This window comes from Phacochoerus africanus, chromosome 5 (assembly GCF_016906955.1).
Source record: "Phacochoerus africanus isolate WHEZ1 chromosome 5, ROS_Pafr_v1, whole genome shotgun sequence".
NCBI lineage: Eukaryota > Metazoa > Chordata > Mammalia > Artiodactyla > Suidae > Phacochoerus > Phacochoerus africanus.
In genome coordinates this window covers 111,081,323-111,097,452 of record NC_062548.1, presented here as the reverse complement: position 1 = coordinate 111,097,452, position 16,130 = coordinate 111,081,323, and the positions used below count along the sequence as shown (strand labels likewise).

At 40.9% G+C, this 16,130-nt stretch overlaps 1 protein-coding gene across 6 annotated transcripts in view; it reads left to right on the top strand.

Annotated features, from left to right (window-relative positions):
• The window catches only part of LTBP1 (latent transforming growth factor beta binding protein 1), a 420,392-nt gene that overhangs the window by 126,957 nt on the left and 277,305 nt on the right, over window positions 1-16,130 (top strand). For all 6 annotated transcript variants that reach the window (XM_047782305.1, XM_047782306.1, XM_047782304.1 and 3 more), the window contains exon 4: window positions 12,909-13,078. In XM_047782305.1, the coding sequence (XP_047638261.1) occupies window positions 12,909-13,078 (170 nt within the window). The remainder of the gene's footprint in view (window positions 1-12,908; window positions 13,079-16,130) is intronic.

Sequence of the window (16,130 nt, the reverse complement as noted above, 5' to 3'; positions counted from 1 at the left end):
AGATTGTCAAAAAACAGCTTGTCTGACACATTCCCACTGCCTTATTTACGCTTCCAGGTTTAAAGGTAATGACAAGGGTATGTACAAAGTTAATATCCAAACCCAAAAAACGTGAATGTCTCTTCCAGCTGCCATTAGGGTCCATGATGGAGAGCTGACTTAAAAATTCATGTAAATACAATAGCTTTAATGCTGTGGGAGAAGAATTTGGAGAATGAGCAAAGTGAGGTATGAAAGGCTTCCCAGACAAGTGGATAGAGGTTATTTCCCACATCTGGCCAAGCAGACGTGAATTCCTAACAATGTTGTAAGATGTGGGTCACTGGAGAATGTAACGCTCTGACAGCAGAGGCTGAAATCTCATCATGGAGTTTAAGGAGCAGCTACCAAAGCGAAGAGTGTTAGAAAGCAGGAGGGAAAAAATCAAAGTGATAATGTGGGGATTAGAAACATATGCCTGATTATTACTGTAAAATGGGCATCATAAAGTTGGCCGAAAGGAGAAAAAAGCCTATTTGGAATTGACTGAGATGAACAAGCCTTACAGTTTTTTTCGTCCAGCAATACTGGAGGATGGGGGAAAAGGAGGGATCAGAAACCTGTTTTTTCTCTCCCTCTTTCACTGCTGTGCTGTTGTGTGTGTGTGTGTGTGTGTGTGTGTTAGTTTTGGGTCTGTTTGTTTTTAGGAATGTGGGATCTTTTTTAATGTAGGTTTTAAAATTTACAGTAAAACATATATAACAAAAATTGTCATTCTGACCATTTTAAGTGTACAAGTCATTGGCCTTCATGAGATTCACACACTATTGTGCAACCATCCTAACTATGTTTCCAGGACTTTTTCATCACCTCAAACAGAAACTCTGTACCCATTAAAATATAATTCTCTCTCTGTCTCCCACTATTCTCTGGTAACCTTCATACTGCTTTGTCTCTATAAATTTGCCTCTTCTAGGTACATCATTTAAGTGGAATAATATAAAATGTGTCTTTTGTATCTGGTTTATTTTACTTGATTTCATGTTTTCAAGGTCATAGCCTCTATCAGAACTGCATTCCTCTGCATGGTTGAGTAATACTTCATTGTCTGTATATCACATTTTTGTTTATCCATTCCTCTGTCAGCACACCTTGGGTTGTTTCTGCCTTTTTCCTGTTATGAATGATGCTGCAGTGAACATTGATATATAAGAGTATGTTTGAGTCTTTGTTTTTAGTTTGTTTTGGGCATATATCTGGGAGTGGAATTGCTGCGCCATATAATAATTCTATCTTTAGCTTTTTGACAAACTGCTGAACTGTATTCCGTAGTGGCTGTGGTGCTAGATTCCTTGACTCTTTTGGAAACTGGTGGACAGCTCTCACTTGTACATGTGGATACCAGTATGGAAAACTGACCCTAGGGTTGCTGAATGGGACTGTAATTCCAAACTCTCTATTTACAAATAACTTCAGAATTTTTTAAGAAAAATTTTTTTTTGAAATAGCATTGCTTTTAACTGTACATTTGGGCAATCTCTGAATATGAACTTTAATGTTATTGGAGGGATGAAGCTTAGGGTGTATGGCATCCTCCTTATTGGTAGAGGGGAGTGAAGGAATCTCAATAGTCTTGTGTGTGTGTCAGGTATTGTGCTAGGTATTTTCAAACACTTAAAAAAAATCCTATTTCATATTGTTTTCACATTCACTTTGTGAGGTAAATATCATTACCTTTAGACCGAAGTTAGGAAACTGAGATAATTCTCCCCTTCCTTCACATAGTAAGCGGTAGGGTTAGGATTTGGCCCCTAGAATTTGATTAAAAGGCATTGCAGTTGACACTCCCCAGTAGGGTAGAAGGCTTAATTATTGTTTTACATTTTGTGTTTTTCTGAGATTATATTTAGTGAATTTACCCTGGCCTCTCTTAGTTTAGATAAATAGGAGATGGCTGCAATTCCTTTTAAATTTGTGTTCGGGGTTGTTGTCCTAAGTAACCAATGTAGCAACCCGTTTTTGACCAAACTAAGGACTTTGGTTATCAACAGTATTTCCTTCCATGGTTACTTGCTAAATAAACCATCAAAACCTTGAACTGAATAAGTTTAGTCATCTCTGCTTTTCAGAGCTTTTGAACAGTTACCTCACCCTTTGCAGATAGGATATCTGCCTTATTCGCTTGTAGCTTTGATAATTTTATAGAAGAAAAAGTGAGAATGCGCACTGCTGGAATTTGTCTTTTCATTCTTGCCCCCCCCTCTCTTGCTCTTTGTTTCCTTTTTTCTTTATTCTGAATACTGATATTGCTACCTTACACATATGTAATTTTTTTATGGTTTCTTGCAATTTTATTTGTTTTCAGCTTTTCAAAGTCCTTGTAAATTGAGAATGTCATTTAACACAGGTATAAAAATTAAAGAAGAAAATTTCATACACTTTTACTTTGTAAACTCTTACAGAATGGTTTAAACATAAAAACAGAGAATGTATAAATACTTTAGCATGGATCTGTAAAATATAAGGGCTCTTAACATGTAGCCTCAAGACCTCTATCTCACCTAAGATAATTAATAAAAATTATCATTAAAAATCCAGGTAAATTATCCTAAATGTTTCATAAGTTTTTAACAGCCTATTAGTTCAAATTGAGATTAAAAAAAAAAAGTTCATTGTGATAGTCTGTGATCTTAAATCTTTTAACCTATGGTCCATCTTCCCTCTTTTTTGTTTCCTTGAAATCTCTTCACTGAACTGTAGGTTTTGCTGACTGCACAGCGGTGAGATTAACATGTATTCCAAGCCTTGAATTTGCTGTAAGTGGTGTGTGGGTCTCGAGGCTTGATCATGTTCACAGTTGACATTTTGATGGGACTACTTCCTAAGTGGTGGTGTGCTCTTCCATCAAGGGCCATGTGTTGTCTCTCTTTTTGTGATGTTAAAAGTCATTGATTATTGCTTACATTTTAATAGGGGTAGCAAACAGGTGTTTCAATTCTGTTCTTTTCCTGCTAGAAAAAATTTTCCAAACCCACTTTCTTTCCTCAGTTGTTTGCTTGAGGTTCAGTTTGTAAAGGGAAAGTAGTGGGGTATAAAATGGGCTTCATCAGAGAAACAGAACCAATTGCACATGTCCATATATGTGAGTGAGTGTATGTGGGTGTATATTACTATGTATATAGGGAGATTACTATAAGGAATTGACTCGTGTGATTGTGGGGGCTGTGGCAAGTCCAGATGTTGAGTGAGGGCAGACAGAGACCTAGGAGAACCAGTGGTACAGGTCAAGTTAGAAGGTAGTCTGCTGCAGAATTCTCTTTTAGTGATATTGAACATTTTTTCATTTGCCTCTTGGCCATCTGTATGTCTTCTTTGGAGAAATGTCTGTTTAGGTCTTCTGCCCATTTTTCAATTGGGTTATTTGGTTTTTGTTGTTAAATTGCGTGAGTTGTTTGTTTATTTTGGAGATTAGGCTCTTGTCTGTTGCATTGTTGGCAAAGATTTTCTCCCTTTCTGTGGGTTGTCTTTTTTTAAAAATGGTTTCCTTTGCTGTGCATTGATGAATAGATTAGGAGGACGTGGTACATACATGCAGTGGAATATTACTCAGCAGTAAAAAGACAGACTAATGCCATTTGTGGCAACATGAATGGATCTAGAGACTCTCATACTAAGTGAAGTAAGCCAGAACGAAAAAGACAAGTACCATATGATATCACTTATTTGTGAAATCTAAAATATGGAACAGATGATCCTATCTAAAAATAACAAAAAACTGAAACAGATCATGGCCAAGAAGAGCAGATTTGGAGTTGGGGGAGGGGTCATGGGGGGAAAGGGGAGGGAGTGGGATGGATGGGCATTTTGGAAGTTTTTTGCATGCAAACTGTTATATTTGGAATAGATGGGCAATGGGATCTTACTGTACAGCACAGGGAAATTGTGTGATTGGATCACTTTGTTTTGCAATAGAACTTGAAGAAACATTGTAAATCAACTATACTTTAATTAAAAAACAGATAATTTCCTCTTAGTCAGGGATCCTGGTCTTGTTAGGTCTTCAGCTCATTAGATGAGGTCCACACCCATGTTGTGAATGGGTCTGTGTACACGGAGTCCACCAAGTTAAATGTTAATCTCATCCCAAAACACCCTTGAAGTTGAAACATAAAATTAACCATCACATGAGGGTATAATTCTGATTGTTGATGATTGACCAGTTTTCAAATAATGAATTGATAAACATCTTCCAAAAATGACTTAAAACTTTTTTTAAATGAATAGATACATTTAAACGTATTTCAAATAATTTGGTCCATCATGTTACTCTTTGGCAAATGAAACCTTCTTCAACTTGTTCTGATCTTCTAGGCTTATGGTGTTGTTACTTCTCTCCTTCCTGTTATTGATAACTTGTCTTCTTTCTTTCTGTTTATCCATCTAGCCAGAGATTTATCAGTTTTACTGATCTTCTCAAATAGCTTTTATTGACTTCCCCCCCCAATTTTACTGATTTCTACTCTGATCTTTATAAACCTTTTTTTGGTTGTCTTTTTTTTTTTGTCTTTTTTGTTGTTGTTGTTGTTGCTACTTCTTGGGCCGCTCCCGCGGCATATGGAGGTTCCCGGGCTAGGGGTTGAATCGGAGCTGTAGCCACCGGCCTACGCCAGAGCCACAGCAACGCGGGATCCGAGCCGCGTCTGCAACCTACACCACAGCTCAGGCAACGCCGGATCGTTAACCCACTGAGCAAGGGCAGGGACCGAACCCGCAACCTCATGGTTCCTAGTCGGATTCGTTAACCAGTGCGCCACGACAGGAACTCCTGGTTGTCTTTTTGAGGCCACACCCATGGCACACGGAGGTTCCCAGACTAGGGGTCTAATCTGGGCTGTTGCCCCCGGCCTGTGCCATAGCCACAGCAATGCCAGATCCAAGCCTCGTCTGTGACCTACACCATAGCTCATAGCAATGCCAGATCCTTAACCCACTGAGTGAGGCCAGGGATAGAACCCACAGCGTTATGGTTCCTAGTTGGATTCGTTTCTGCTGTGCCATGACGGGAACTCCACATTTCTTATTATTTTAGGTTTCATTGTCCTTTTTGCTGGCTTTTTTATTCGGAAGCTGAGTCACTGATTTGAGACTTTTCTTCTTTTCCTTTTTTTTGTCTTTTTCCATTTTCTTGGGCCGCTCCCGCAGCATATGGAGCTTCCCAGGCTAGGGGTCAAATCAGAGCTGTAGCCACTGGCCTATGCCAGAGCCACAGCAATGCGGATCCGAGCTGTGTCTGCCACCTAACCCACAGCTCATGGCAACGCTGGATCCTTAACCCACTGAGCAAGGCCAGGGATTGAACCCACAACCTCATGGTTTCTAGTCGGATTCGTTAACCACTGAGCCACGAGGGGAACTCCTAAATTTCTGGGGGGTTTTTTTGTGTTTTTTTTTTTTTTTTGTACTTTTGCCATTTCTAGGGCCACTTCTGCTGCATATGGAGGGTTCCCAGGCCAGGGGTCTCATCAGAGCTGTAGCTGCCGGCCTACACCACAGCCATAGCAACTCAGGATCCGAGCTGTGTCTGCAGCCTACAACCACAGCTCACAGCAAAGCTGGATCCTTAACCACTGAGCAAGGCCAGGGATCGAACCCGCAACCTCATGGTTCCTAGTCGGATTCGTTAACCACTGAGCCACGATGGGAACTCCAAGACCTTTCTTCTTTTCTAGTACAGGTATTTTGCACCACAAATTTATCCCTTGATAGTGGTTAATCAACATCCCATAAATTTGGATTGTGTTTTCATTTTCATTTAGTTAAAATTTTTAAATTTTTCTTCTTATTTCCTCTTTGATTCATTGGTTATTTTGAGTTTGGTTTTTAAATATTTGGAATATTTTAAAAACAAATTGCTAATACTGACTGCTAATCTCTTGTGGCTAGAGAACATAACTTGTATGACTTGAATCCTTTAAAGGATACTGAAACTTTTTATATGGCCCAGAATATGGTCTATCTTGATAAGTATTTTCTATGCATTAAGAAAATGTGTTCTGGCATTCCCGTTGTGGCTCAGAGGTTAATGAATCCAGTTAGTATCCATGAGGACATGGGTTTGATCCCTGGCTTTGCTCAGTGAGTTAAGGAACTGGCATTGCCATGAGCTGTGGTGTAGGTCTCAGACATGGCTTGGATCCTGTGTGGCTGTGGCTGTGGTGTAGGCCGGCAGCTGTAGCTCTGATTTGACCCCTGGCCTGGGAACCTCCCTGTGCCGCGAGTGCGGGCCTAAAAAGACAAAAAGAAAAAAACAGAAAAGAAAAGAAAATGTGTTCTCCTGTTGGATAAAGTGTTCTGTTGATGCCACTAGTTGATAGTGTTGTTCAAGTGTCCTGTATCCTATACTGGTTTTCTTTGTACTTGTTCTGTCAATCAAAAGGTATGGTACCTGCAATTATAACTGCAAAGTACTTTCTATTTCTCAAGGCTTTAAAATTTTTATTTATTTATTTAGGCCACACCCATGACATATAGAAGTTCCCAGGCCAGGGCTTAAATCCAAGCCACAGCTGCAGCCACCATGGATCATTAACCCACTGAACCACAGCTCGGAACTCCAACGCTGGCTTTAAAAAATTTTTGTTTTTATTTCACATATTTGAAGCTCTGTTACCAGGTTCATAGCTGTTGAGGATTCTTCTGTCTTCTTATTGCCCCTTATCCTTAGGAAATGATGCTTTTCATCCTTGATACTATTCTCTGCTCTGAAATCTACTCTGCCTGTTATGAACACAGCTACTGCAACTTTTTTTCCAATTCATGTGAACATGTTACCTCTCTTTTCATCCTTTTGTTTTTAACCTATTTGTGTCTTTATATTTTAAGTGGGGTAAGGCAGCATAGAGTTGGGTGTTTTTATCCAGTCTGACCACCTTAGACTTTTGAGTTTAGACCATTTACATTTTTAAGCATTTATTTCTAGACCACTTCATTTAAATTTCCCAAGCCTTATGATTATTAAACTTTCCTAGAGGAGGACTTGCTCACTCTGCTTCTTAGAGTCTTCCCTTCATTCCAGCTCTTTTCTTATAGCCCCGTCTTCTCTAGGAACTTGGGGTTGGAGAGTTGGAGAATTCCTTGAGTGTTTTAATGTGGTACTTGGGGTCCAGAAGAATCCCTCCTAATCAGGGCTGTTCCAGGACATGGGGTGTCTTTGAGAGGCCAATGTGTGACCCTCTAACATCTTTAGGGGAGGGCGTGAGGACTGAGAGGGCAGAGTAGATGTAGAGAGTTGTCAGTGGAACACTGAGCCTTTCTCCGTTGTTATCCAGACAGTTCATGTCTTCCCCAGATGCCTATGACCTTCTAGGCATCACCAAAGCCGTAGAGTTGATGCCACTCACCTTTCTGAGGAAGCAGTTGAGTGACTGACCATCTATTATTTTTCCATTGTGTCTTCATGATACACCCTCATCCCAGTGGTAAGCAGTTTATCAGAGGGTTTTCTCCAACTGCATGTTATTCTTGGTCCTTCGAGTGTAGCATGATTAAAATGATTTTTTTCTGGCCATCCTTTTACATTTTCAGTGATACTCTAGCATCCCTTTTAGATGGCCACCCAGGCAACTTGAGTACAAGGCCATTTTCCTCTTTTAACGGGGCTTTCAAGAGACACAGGAGGTTGTGTATATGTGTGTGTGTGTGTGTGTGTGTGTGTGTGTGTGTGTGTGTGTGTATATATATATATATATTTATCCATTTCTTTATTGTAGAATCTAAATCCTTGAATGCCTCACTCGGTCATTTCTGTGGACATCTTCACTGCTACTCCCAGAGGCCATGGCCTCTTCACTCCTGTGTCCATTGCACCTGTTTTGTGATAATAGCTCATGCTTACAGCAGTGTTTCTCAACCTTGGAACTATTTATATTTTCAGCCAGATAATTTTTTCTTGTGAAGGACTGTCCTGAGTATCCTAGTATATTTAGTAGCATCCCTGGCTTCTTCCCACTAGATGTGAGCCCCTTTCCTCCAAGTCCTGATAATGACAGACATCTCCAGATTTTGCCAAATGTCCCTGGTTAGGGGGCAGAATCACCCCCAGTTAAGAACCACCAGTAAAAGAAAATCAGCTCAGCTTGGCTGCATTTGCCCTGTTTATTAATGAGGACCTTCAAAGTTCCCTTAGTTTCCGTGTCTTTCCCATCCCTTCCACTCCAGTATCGACCTTCTTTAATTTTATTTTTTGAATCCCTTTTGTCTTTTTCATCTCACTTGAAGTCTAAGGCTTTTTACTGGTCTCTCCTCTCCGCTGATGTTTTCAGTGTAATCTTTGCTTTCCCTCCTGTTCTCATGACTGTGTTTGCTTGTTTCATTTTACTTTCTTGGTGTTTATTCTGGCATCCTCCAGCCCTCGCTTACTCTGTTACTGGAAGTCTGTGTGTGCTGTCTCTTGCTGTCTGTTAGTCTCCTCGGCAGCAGCTTTTACCTCCTCATCTTTTTTGGGTCAGATAGATAATTTCCTGTGAATGAGGTTCCTGACGACAAACACTTGTCTTCCCTCACCTCTATGTGTGCACGCGTGCGTGTGTGTGCGTGTGCGCGCGTATAAACGCTGTCTTTTGACCTCTTCCCAGAGCTTTGTTTTTCTTTGTCCGTCCCTATGTACACATTGTCCTTGAATTCCACAGGAAAGAATTTTTCCCTCAAATCATAGTTTGCATTTCTTATTTACTTTGGTGCATTCTGTTCTTTGGGAAGTGTGCACGCATGCTTCTGAGCAACTTGGACCATAACTGGGGGTGTGTATGATCACTTGAATTTTGTAAAGAGATGCAGACCCTGAAAGGTTGGAGGTGACCTCTCAGGGGCAGCGCTGTCTCTTTTCCTGGTATTTCTTTGTCTTGATTATAAACCTGGGCACCCTCGTCGTGGGAAAAAGGGTTTGGTCATGTCAGACGGGCTTTCTGTGGGAAACATTTTATGGCCTGTTGGAGGTTCCCTCCTGTGAGGTCCCAAGCCCTTTTCTTGTGTGGAAAGGGGCTTGTGTTTTGCCAGATCCTCCCACCCACTCCGCAGGTCAAATAATGGATTTAGTAGAAATATGGAAAAGTTTAGTCCATTCTCGTGCCAAAAATTGCCACTGTGAAGGCAGACGTGTAAACAGTGTGTGACTAATCCTTTCTTTTAAGGAAAGAAGTTTTATGTAATTGTTTCCCCTCTGTTTAGGAAGATCTAGAGGTTTCCACAGATTCAGGTCTTCAGATGGCCTGCTTTTCTCCTTTTTCCCATGTCACCAGCTTAGCATCTATCAAGTATGTCACCCTCTGCTGTCCTATCGCTAAAATGGGGCTGTCGAGGGGGCTGGTGACCTACAGCCTAATCCAGTCGCCTTCTCCAATTGTTTACTTCCCTGCTTTTCCTGCAGCAATTTTCAGGTGGTTCTCTCTCCTTTCTGCCTAGAAACTTCCCTCCACTTTAGCATTTCTGGATCTCTGGTACTCCTGTTTTTATCTCCTGCTGATTTTTTTCTCCCTCTTTTCTCTTTACGTCCCCAATGGTAAGTGGGACTATCCTCCAAGACTATGCGCTTCCTTATTTTATTCTGAACCATTTTGCCTTTGAAGAATTTGGCCCTCCTTAGAACACCACTCCTCCTAAACCCAAAGGCTTTCTGTCTTGGCGCCCCAAGATCCACCCCAGATATCCACCTCTAAAATTAACGTAATTGTCTTCCTCACACACTGGCCCTTTGTTTCTGACCACCTTCACTCGACGTACCTCTTTGCCTTTACTTCCCCCCCCCAGACTTGATCCAAAAATACTCCAGTCAGCCAGGCTAGAAACGTTCATCATCACTTGGCTTGTTTTCCTTTTGTCTCTCCCCCGCCCCAGCATCCTGCTCTTAATATAATCCTCAAGTCCTATTACTCCTTTTGGTAGTGACCTCTATCTAGATCTAGATTTATTCCCTTTGAATGTTGTCTAAAAATGTCTGGCCATAGGAGATGAAGATTCAGCTTATTCATTGCGCCTCTTGCTCCCCATCCTTCCTCTCAAAATCATTTCTTTGGCATTCAGAATGTCACTGTCTCTGCAAATTCCACCAACACATTGAAACTTATGTTTCTTCTTCTAGCCACCTCATCTCTCATGGTTGTGAATGTTCTATCATGACCCTTTATTTATTTATTTATTTATTTATTTAGGGCTGCACCCAGGGCATATGGAGGTTCCCAGGTGAGGGGTCAAATCGGAGCTGCAGCTGCTGGCCCACACCACAGCCACAGCAATGCAAGATCCAAGCCATGTCTGTCACCTACACCACAACCACAGCTCACGGCAACACCGTATCCTTAATCCACAGAGTGGGGCCAGGGATCAAATCTGTGTCTTCCTGGGTACTAGTCGGCTTCGTTACCACTGAGCCACAATGGGCACTCCTGGTGTCACTTCTTATGGCTTTGCTTCTTCATGAGGCCATGAGACAGAGTGGCCTGTCTGTTCACGTGTCTGCCTTTGTGAGCACGTGTTTATTTACATCCTCACATTGGAGGAGAGTGGAAATGGAGGACAAGGAAGCACAGCTCTGTGTAATTTCCTATTTGTGATGTGTTTGTCACTTGCAGGGTAGTTGCACTAGAGTAAGACATAAGTATCGTTATTCATTTCCTTTAGTTAGTGATGGCTGAGGTTTGCTACTCAAGGTCTGGACCCAGTGCTGCTGTCTTACTTGTTCATTAGCTTTCTGTTAGGTTTAGGGAGAGGAGCTCATACATACCTGGGCTTTCAGCTCATTGCCTGCTGCTTCTCATTCCTTGATTCAGAGGGGAGAGATAGGGAGGACCTCAGTAGAAGGCAGAATCCCCTCCTGGTTGCCCTTATCTGGCAGGTGTTAGAACAGGAGTTAGCTCTAGCAGCTCTATGGTCTCTTGGAAGGCTGGGCTGTCTTATTCCAAATAGGAGTGAGCCTGTACTCCTTAGCAGGTTGCAGCAGTATAGAGACAGGGTCAGCAGCATAGCTGGGGAGCGAGTTGCTCCTGAGATGAGGAGGGCTTCCCCTTTCCACAAGGCTAATGGAGAGCCTTGTGGATCTTATCAGTCACCACCAGATGTGTCCAGCTGTTCCACTCTATACTTCATCCCAAGCAGACATACTTAAAGTTCAAACCAACACTTACATCATCAAAACAAAAGTGTTTACAGTATTAAGCCTTAGGCTTTTAGTAACTTAAGTCATCCATCCAGTGACAAAGGGAATGCCCTTCCATGGCATTGCATCTGGGGAAATCTAGGCACGAGATTTATTTTCCTAGGCTTTCCTGAGACTGTAGGGTTGAAAGGGATGGATTTAAGCATTGACTGCTTAAGAGGGAAGCCCTGTTAATCCCAGCCTCTGCTATTCCTTTGTCTCTCATGGATGCCTTGTCCCGCAAAATAGCCGATCTGCTCCAACTGAAATGAATCCGATAGGCTGGATTTCTTTAAGACTCTGCTACTGCTTTTGATGAGACACTGTGTGGGTATTTTTGGTGGCTTGATGATTTCACACTCACCAGCTGTGGTGAATTTCTTCCTGTTGCTCAGAGGGCAGTCTTTGGGGTCTTGTGGCACCTTATTAGCATGAGTATAGTCCAGTCAACCATTTTGCCAAGTTTTAGTATAGTCATTTGGAAATGCTTTTTTTTTTTTTTTTTTCCAGTTTTAATGGCTTTAACATGTCATGGTCAATAAAATTCAAGATTACACCAAAGAGCAAGTTTCCTTCCAAAGACTCTCTTTGCTGTGAAAATGCCCTGTCCCAACAATTTTAAGAGCAAGTTTGCATCTTCCAGAATTAGTTGGTATATCTTTTTTATAGTCTTCATTATTTGTCTACCTTAGTGAATGATTTCAGTTCTGTCCCTCAGAAAGTGATTAAATCTGGGAGAAGGCTTATTGAAAGTATACAGTACATGCAGCAGTAAAGAATGTCACAGAAGAGAAGAGGATTCAACCAGTAGAGTGAAAAAAAAGTAATTATGTTCAGGAGTCCTCAGAGGTCTTGATTCATGTCATTGACAAAATTATGAGATTGTCATAAATTCTTATTCTTGGGAATCAGTAATTATGGAGTACTTAACCTGAATAGGACAGTTTTAATCATGATGAGATATAGCATAAAATATTACATATTCACTAGAGTAGGTCATGACTGTTTTTTTCCCATCTTCATAATTTATAATTCAAAACATTATCATTTCTTTTCAGTTTTTTTTTCTGTTTTGATTCTTACAATAAATTTTTTCTTAGTGCTGTGTAGCAGAAATTCCATGGTATCGATTAGGAAAGTGAGGTTCAAAAAGGTTCAGTACCTTTTTGATGTACATCCTGTTTATGTCCTCACCTGTTCAATGAAGGTTTATGGTAGCTCTGCTTTAAGTGGTTTGATAGGAGTTCCCATCGTGGCTCAGCAGAAACGAATCTGACTGGCATCGTGAGGACACAGGTTCTATCCCTGGCCTTGCTCAGTGGGTTAGGGATCTGGTGTTGCCATGGCCTGTGGTAGAGGTTGCAGACTCGGCTCGGATCCCTCATTGCTGTATCTGTGGTGTAGACTGGCAACTACGGCTTCAATTCGACCCCTAGTAAAAAGACAAGAGACAAAAAAAAAAAAAGAAAAGAAAAAAATGCTTTGATAGCTTCCATCTGTGATGGTCTATATGTCCTTACACTTCTTGACTAGGTACCAGAGCCCTCTTTATGTTGGAGCTTTCCAAGGATAAGCTGTGTGTTCTTTTCATGTATGACTACAGTGTTTAAGGAAAAAAATTAGCCTTGCTTGGAATTTTTATGCTCCTTTCTAAGTTGAACTGATTTCTTCTTCTTTCTGTCTTCATTGACTTTCAAAAGTCCATTATTAATTTCCTTATCCTTACTTTGCTTCTTCTCAGAGTGAAGCCCCTTTCCTCACAGAATGTGATGATTCATCACGGCCAGACCCAGGAATATGTGCTCAAGCCCAAGTATTTTGCAGCCCAGAAGGTGATTTCGGGAGAGCAGTCTACTGAAGGGTCGTTCCCTTTAAGATTCGGGCCGGATCACTTGGCGCCACCTTTTCAGTGTGAGTATGGTCCTGTCACTCATCTTGCTAAGTTCCAGTATCGGTGTAGATGGCTTTAATGTGTCTCAGTAGATAAAGTTCAAGAACCATTTTTTTTAAAAAACCCACACTGGTCCCTGAAGAAACTGGATAGCAACGTGGTTGCCTTATTCAGAGGAAAAGGCAGTTCTCCTGGATGTTGTTGAAAAATCTGAAGCAACCTGCCTTCAGTTCTGTGTTTGCAAGATGGCCCCGTTTCTGAGACATGCAATTTCTTGCTCTAATTTTTGATACAGTTATGTCGGACATGTTTACATTGATCAAAATAGTCTTCTTAGTGAGCTAGCCAGGATTTGGTCCTTGTGAGATGTTTGTAATGTCCTGCGTTGCTCTCTGAGGTTCCCCTACAGCGAATGTTTTTATGTTAGGAGGTCCACTGTTTCAGTGCATCAATCAGATGGTGTGGTGGGTTTTTTTTTTTTTTTTTTTAAACTGAGTTTGCAAAGAGCTATTGTATCAGTGGCCAGCTTGGTTAATATTGCACTATTTGGGAAGTTCAAGGACAAGCCCTGGCTCAAAGGGTGGGGAATGTGATGATTTGTGGTTTAGGTATTAGAGAGTGTCTGCTGGCAGCAGCTGGAGAAAATGTTCTTTAGTGAGGCGGCAGACCGTTCAAAGGGGAGAGCTGGATGCATATGCTTCTTCCAGCAGCTTCCTGTTCTGTCTCCTATTGACTGATGGTCTGCTCCATAAGGAATGAATGAGAATGCCAGTGGTGAGGTTGAAAAAGACTGTCTTTCACCACCCAGAGGACTGAGGATAGCTGAGAGAGAATTCTCACTACTGTTTGGCACTCCAGGAGTCTGTGTCTGTGTGGACTTGATTCCCAAGGCCCACTCCCACCTCCCAGAATTGGGCACGGAACGAAAAGAGTAGCTAATTATAAAGGTGTGTTCAATCCACTTTTCATTGTGTGAGAACTTGAGGCTGGACTCCAGAGCAGTAGTTTGAGGTGATTGATTGGCATGATGAGGGAAGAAGGGAGATATTGTATAGATCACCTCCTTGCCCTTTAGACAAGGTAGCCTCCAAGTTATTTGCAACACAGTAGATGTATCCCTCTTGATTTTAAAGATCCTCTGATTTCATTGCTTACTAGGTTGTTCTTTAAAAATATTCCTGAGTATGTAACATTTTTCTAATTCTAGTCAAAAAAATTATCAAAAGAAGTACTACTTATTTCCTTGGAGGTTTGTATAGATTGTATTTTGCGTCTCTCCAAAATTAGAATGTGATGGGAAGAATTTTTGAAAGCTTAGGATCCTATGGATAGGAGATTTCTGAACCTCATGAAGGTGTCAAGAAAAGGTGGTTCGAGCATAACTAGTATCAAGCCTAGAGACTAGACTGTGGCGTGGGTTGGTTATTGACTGTAAGCTGACTGTTTGTATGTATATACATATGTGTGTATGTATATATTTTAAACTTTCAATCATTTGTTTACCTGTCCTCTGGAAGGTGAAATTATATTTCAGAAGAGTGTGAAGATGAGTTTCTTCTCTGTACTGTCCATAAATGTCCCACCCATCCTGATTAAATGTAGTTGCTCCACAGTGAGGAGCTAGTAAAGCAATTTAAAGTAACACACAATCACTCTGATGGCATTTTCTGCTCAAATGCCAAAAGTTGGTTATTATTTAAAAAGAGGCCAAGGAACTAAATCAAACAGGTCTATAGGAAGGACCAGATAAGAGATGTGGCTCTTTTTGGCTGAGACCAGAGCTCTACTGAGGGCAGAAGGCCTAATTGGAAAGTTTTAAAAACAGATCACTTGGCAGAACTCTTTAGGATACTAAAACACCAAATTTGAGTAAGAACGACAATAGCAAGATTAAAATTAGGATCCAGGAGGTACAAGTAGTGGTGAGGACGTAAAGATATTGTCTCTCCACATCCAACTCTGCATTAGGAAAAGGAGCCCCCACAGACACTTTGCATGTAACAGAAAGGAAGGGAACATTAGTAAGGCAAGTCTGAGGGAAAACAGAAACTTAGTAATTTCACTTGCATCTTTATAAAAGAGATCACATGCAAGCAGAGTAACTTCTCGTTTTGCTGAAGGATTTGAAAGTCCCACAGTAAAAGTAGATAATTCTGACTCTAGAAAAATAGAGGATAATTTGACTGGGGGGAAATGCTGTTTCTTGGGATGAAACCGAGGGGCTGGTGTGTCATAACAGTCCATTGCCACTGCTTTTGAGAAGGTATGAGGACTAGAGAAAGCACTGAGGTTGGCAAAGAACAAATGTTTCCTCCTTTAAATAGAATAAAAAAGGTAGCCCAAACAACAGACATAAAAGCAAAAATAAACAGAGAGGACTTAAACTTACAAGTTTATATACAGCAAAGGAAACCATAAACTAAATGAAAAGATAACCTATGGACTGGGAGAAAATATTTTCAAATGATGTGACTGATTAGGGACTAATTTCCAAACTATACAAATAACTCATGCAAGTCATCAGTAACAACAATGACAAAACAACACGGCTGAAAAATTGGCAGAAGACATAAATGCACACTTCTCCATAGAAGACATCCAGGTGGCCAATAGCCACATGAAAAGATGTTCATCACTAATTATGAGAGAAGTGCAAATCAAAACTACAGCGAGGTAGCACCTCACACCAGTTAGAATGGCCATCATTTAAAAATCTATAAATAACAAATCCTGGAGGGGATGTGGAGCTAAGGGAATCCTCCTCAAACTGTTGATGGGAATGGAAATTGATGCAGCCACTATGGAAAACTATTTGGAGGTTCTTCAAAAAACTGAAGATAGAGTTGCCATATGACCCAGCAATCCCACTCCTGGGCATATATCCATATAAAACTATAATTTGAAAAGGTATGTTCACCCGCTGTGTTCATAGCAGCACTATTTACGATAGCTAAGACATGGAAATAACCTAAATGTCCATTGACAGAGGAATGTATAAATAAGATGTGGTGTATATATAAATACATACATACAACAGAATATTACTAAGCCATAAGAAAGAATGTGGTGTAT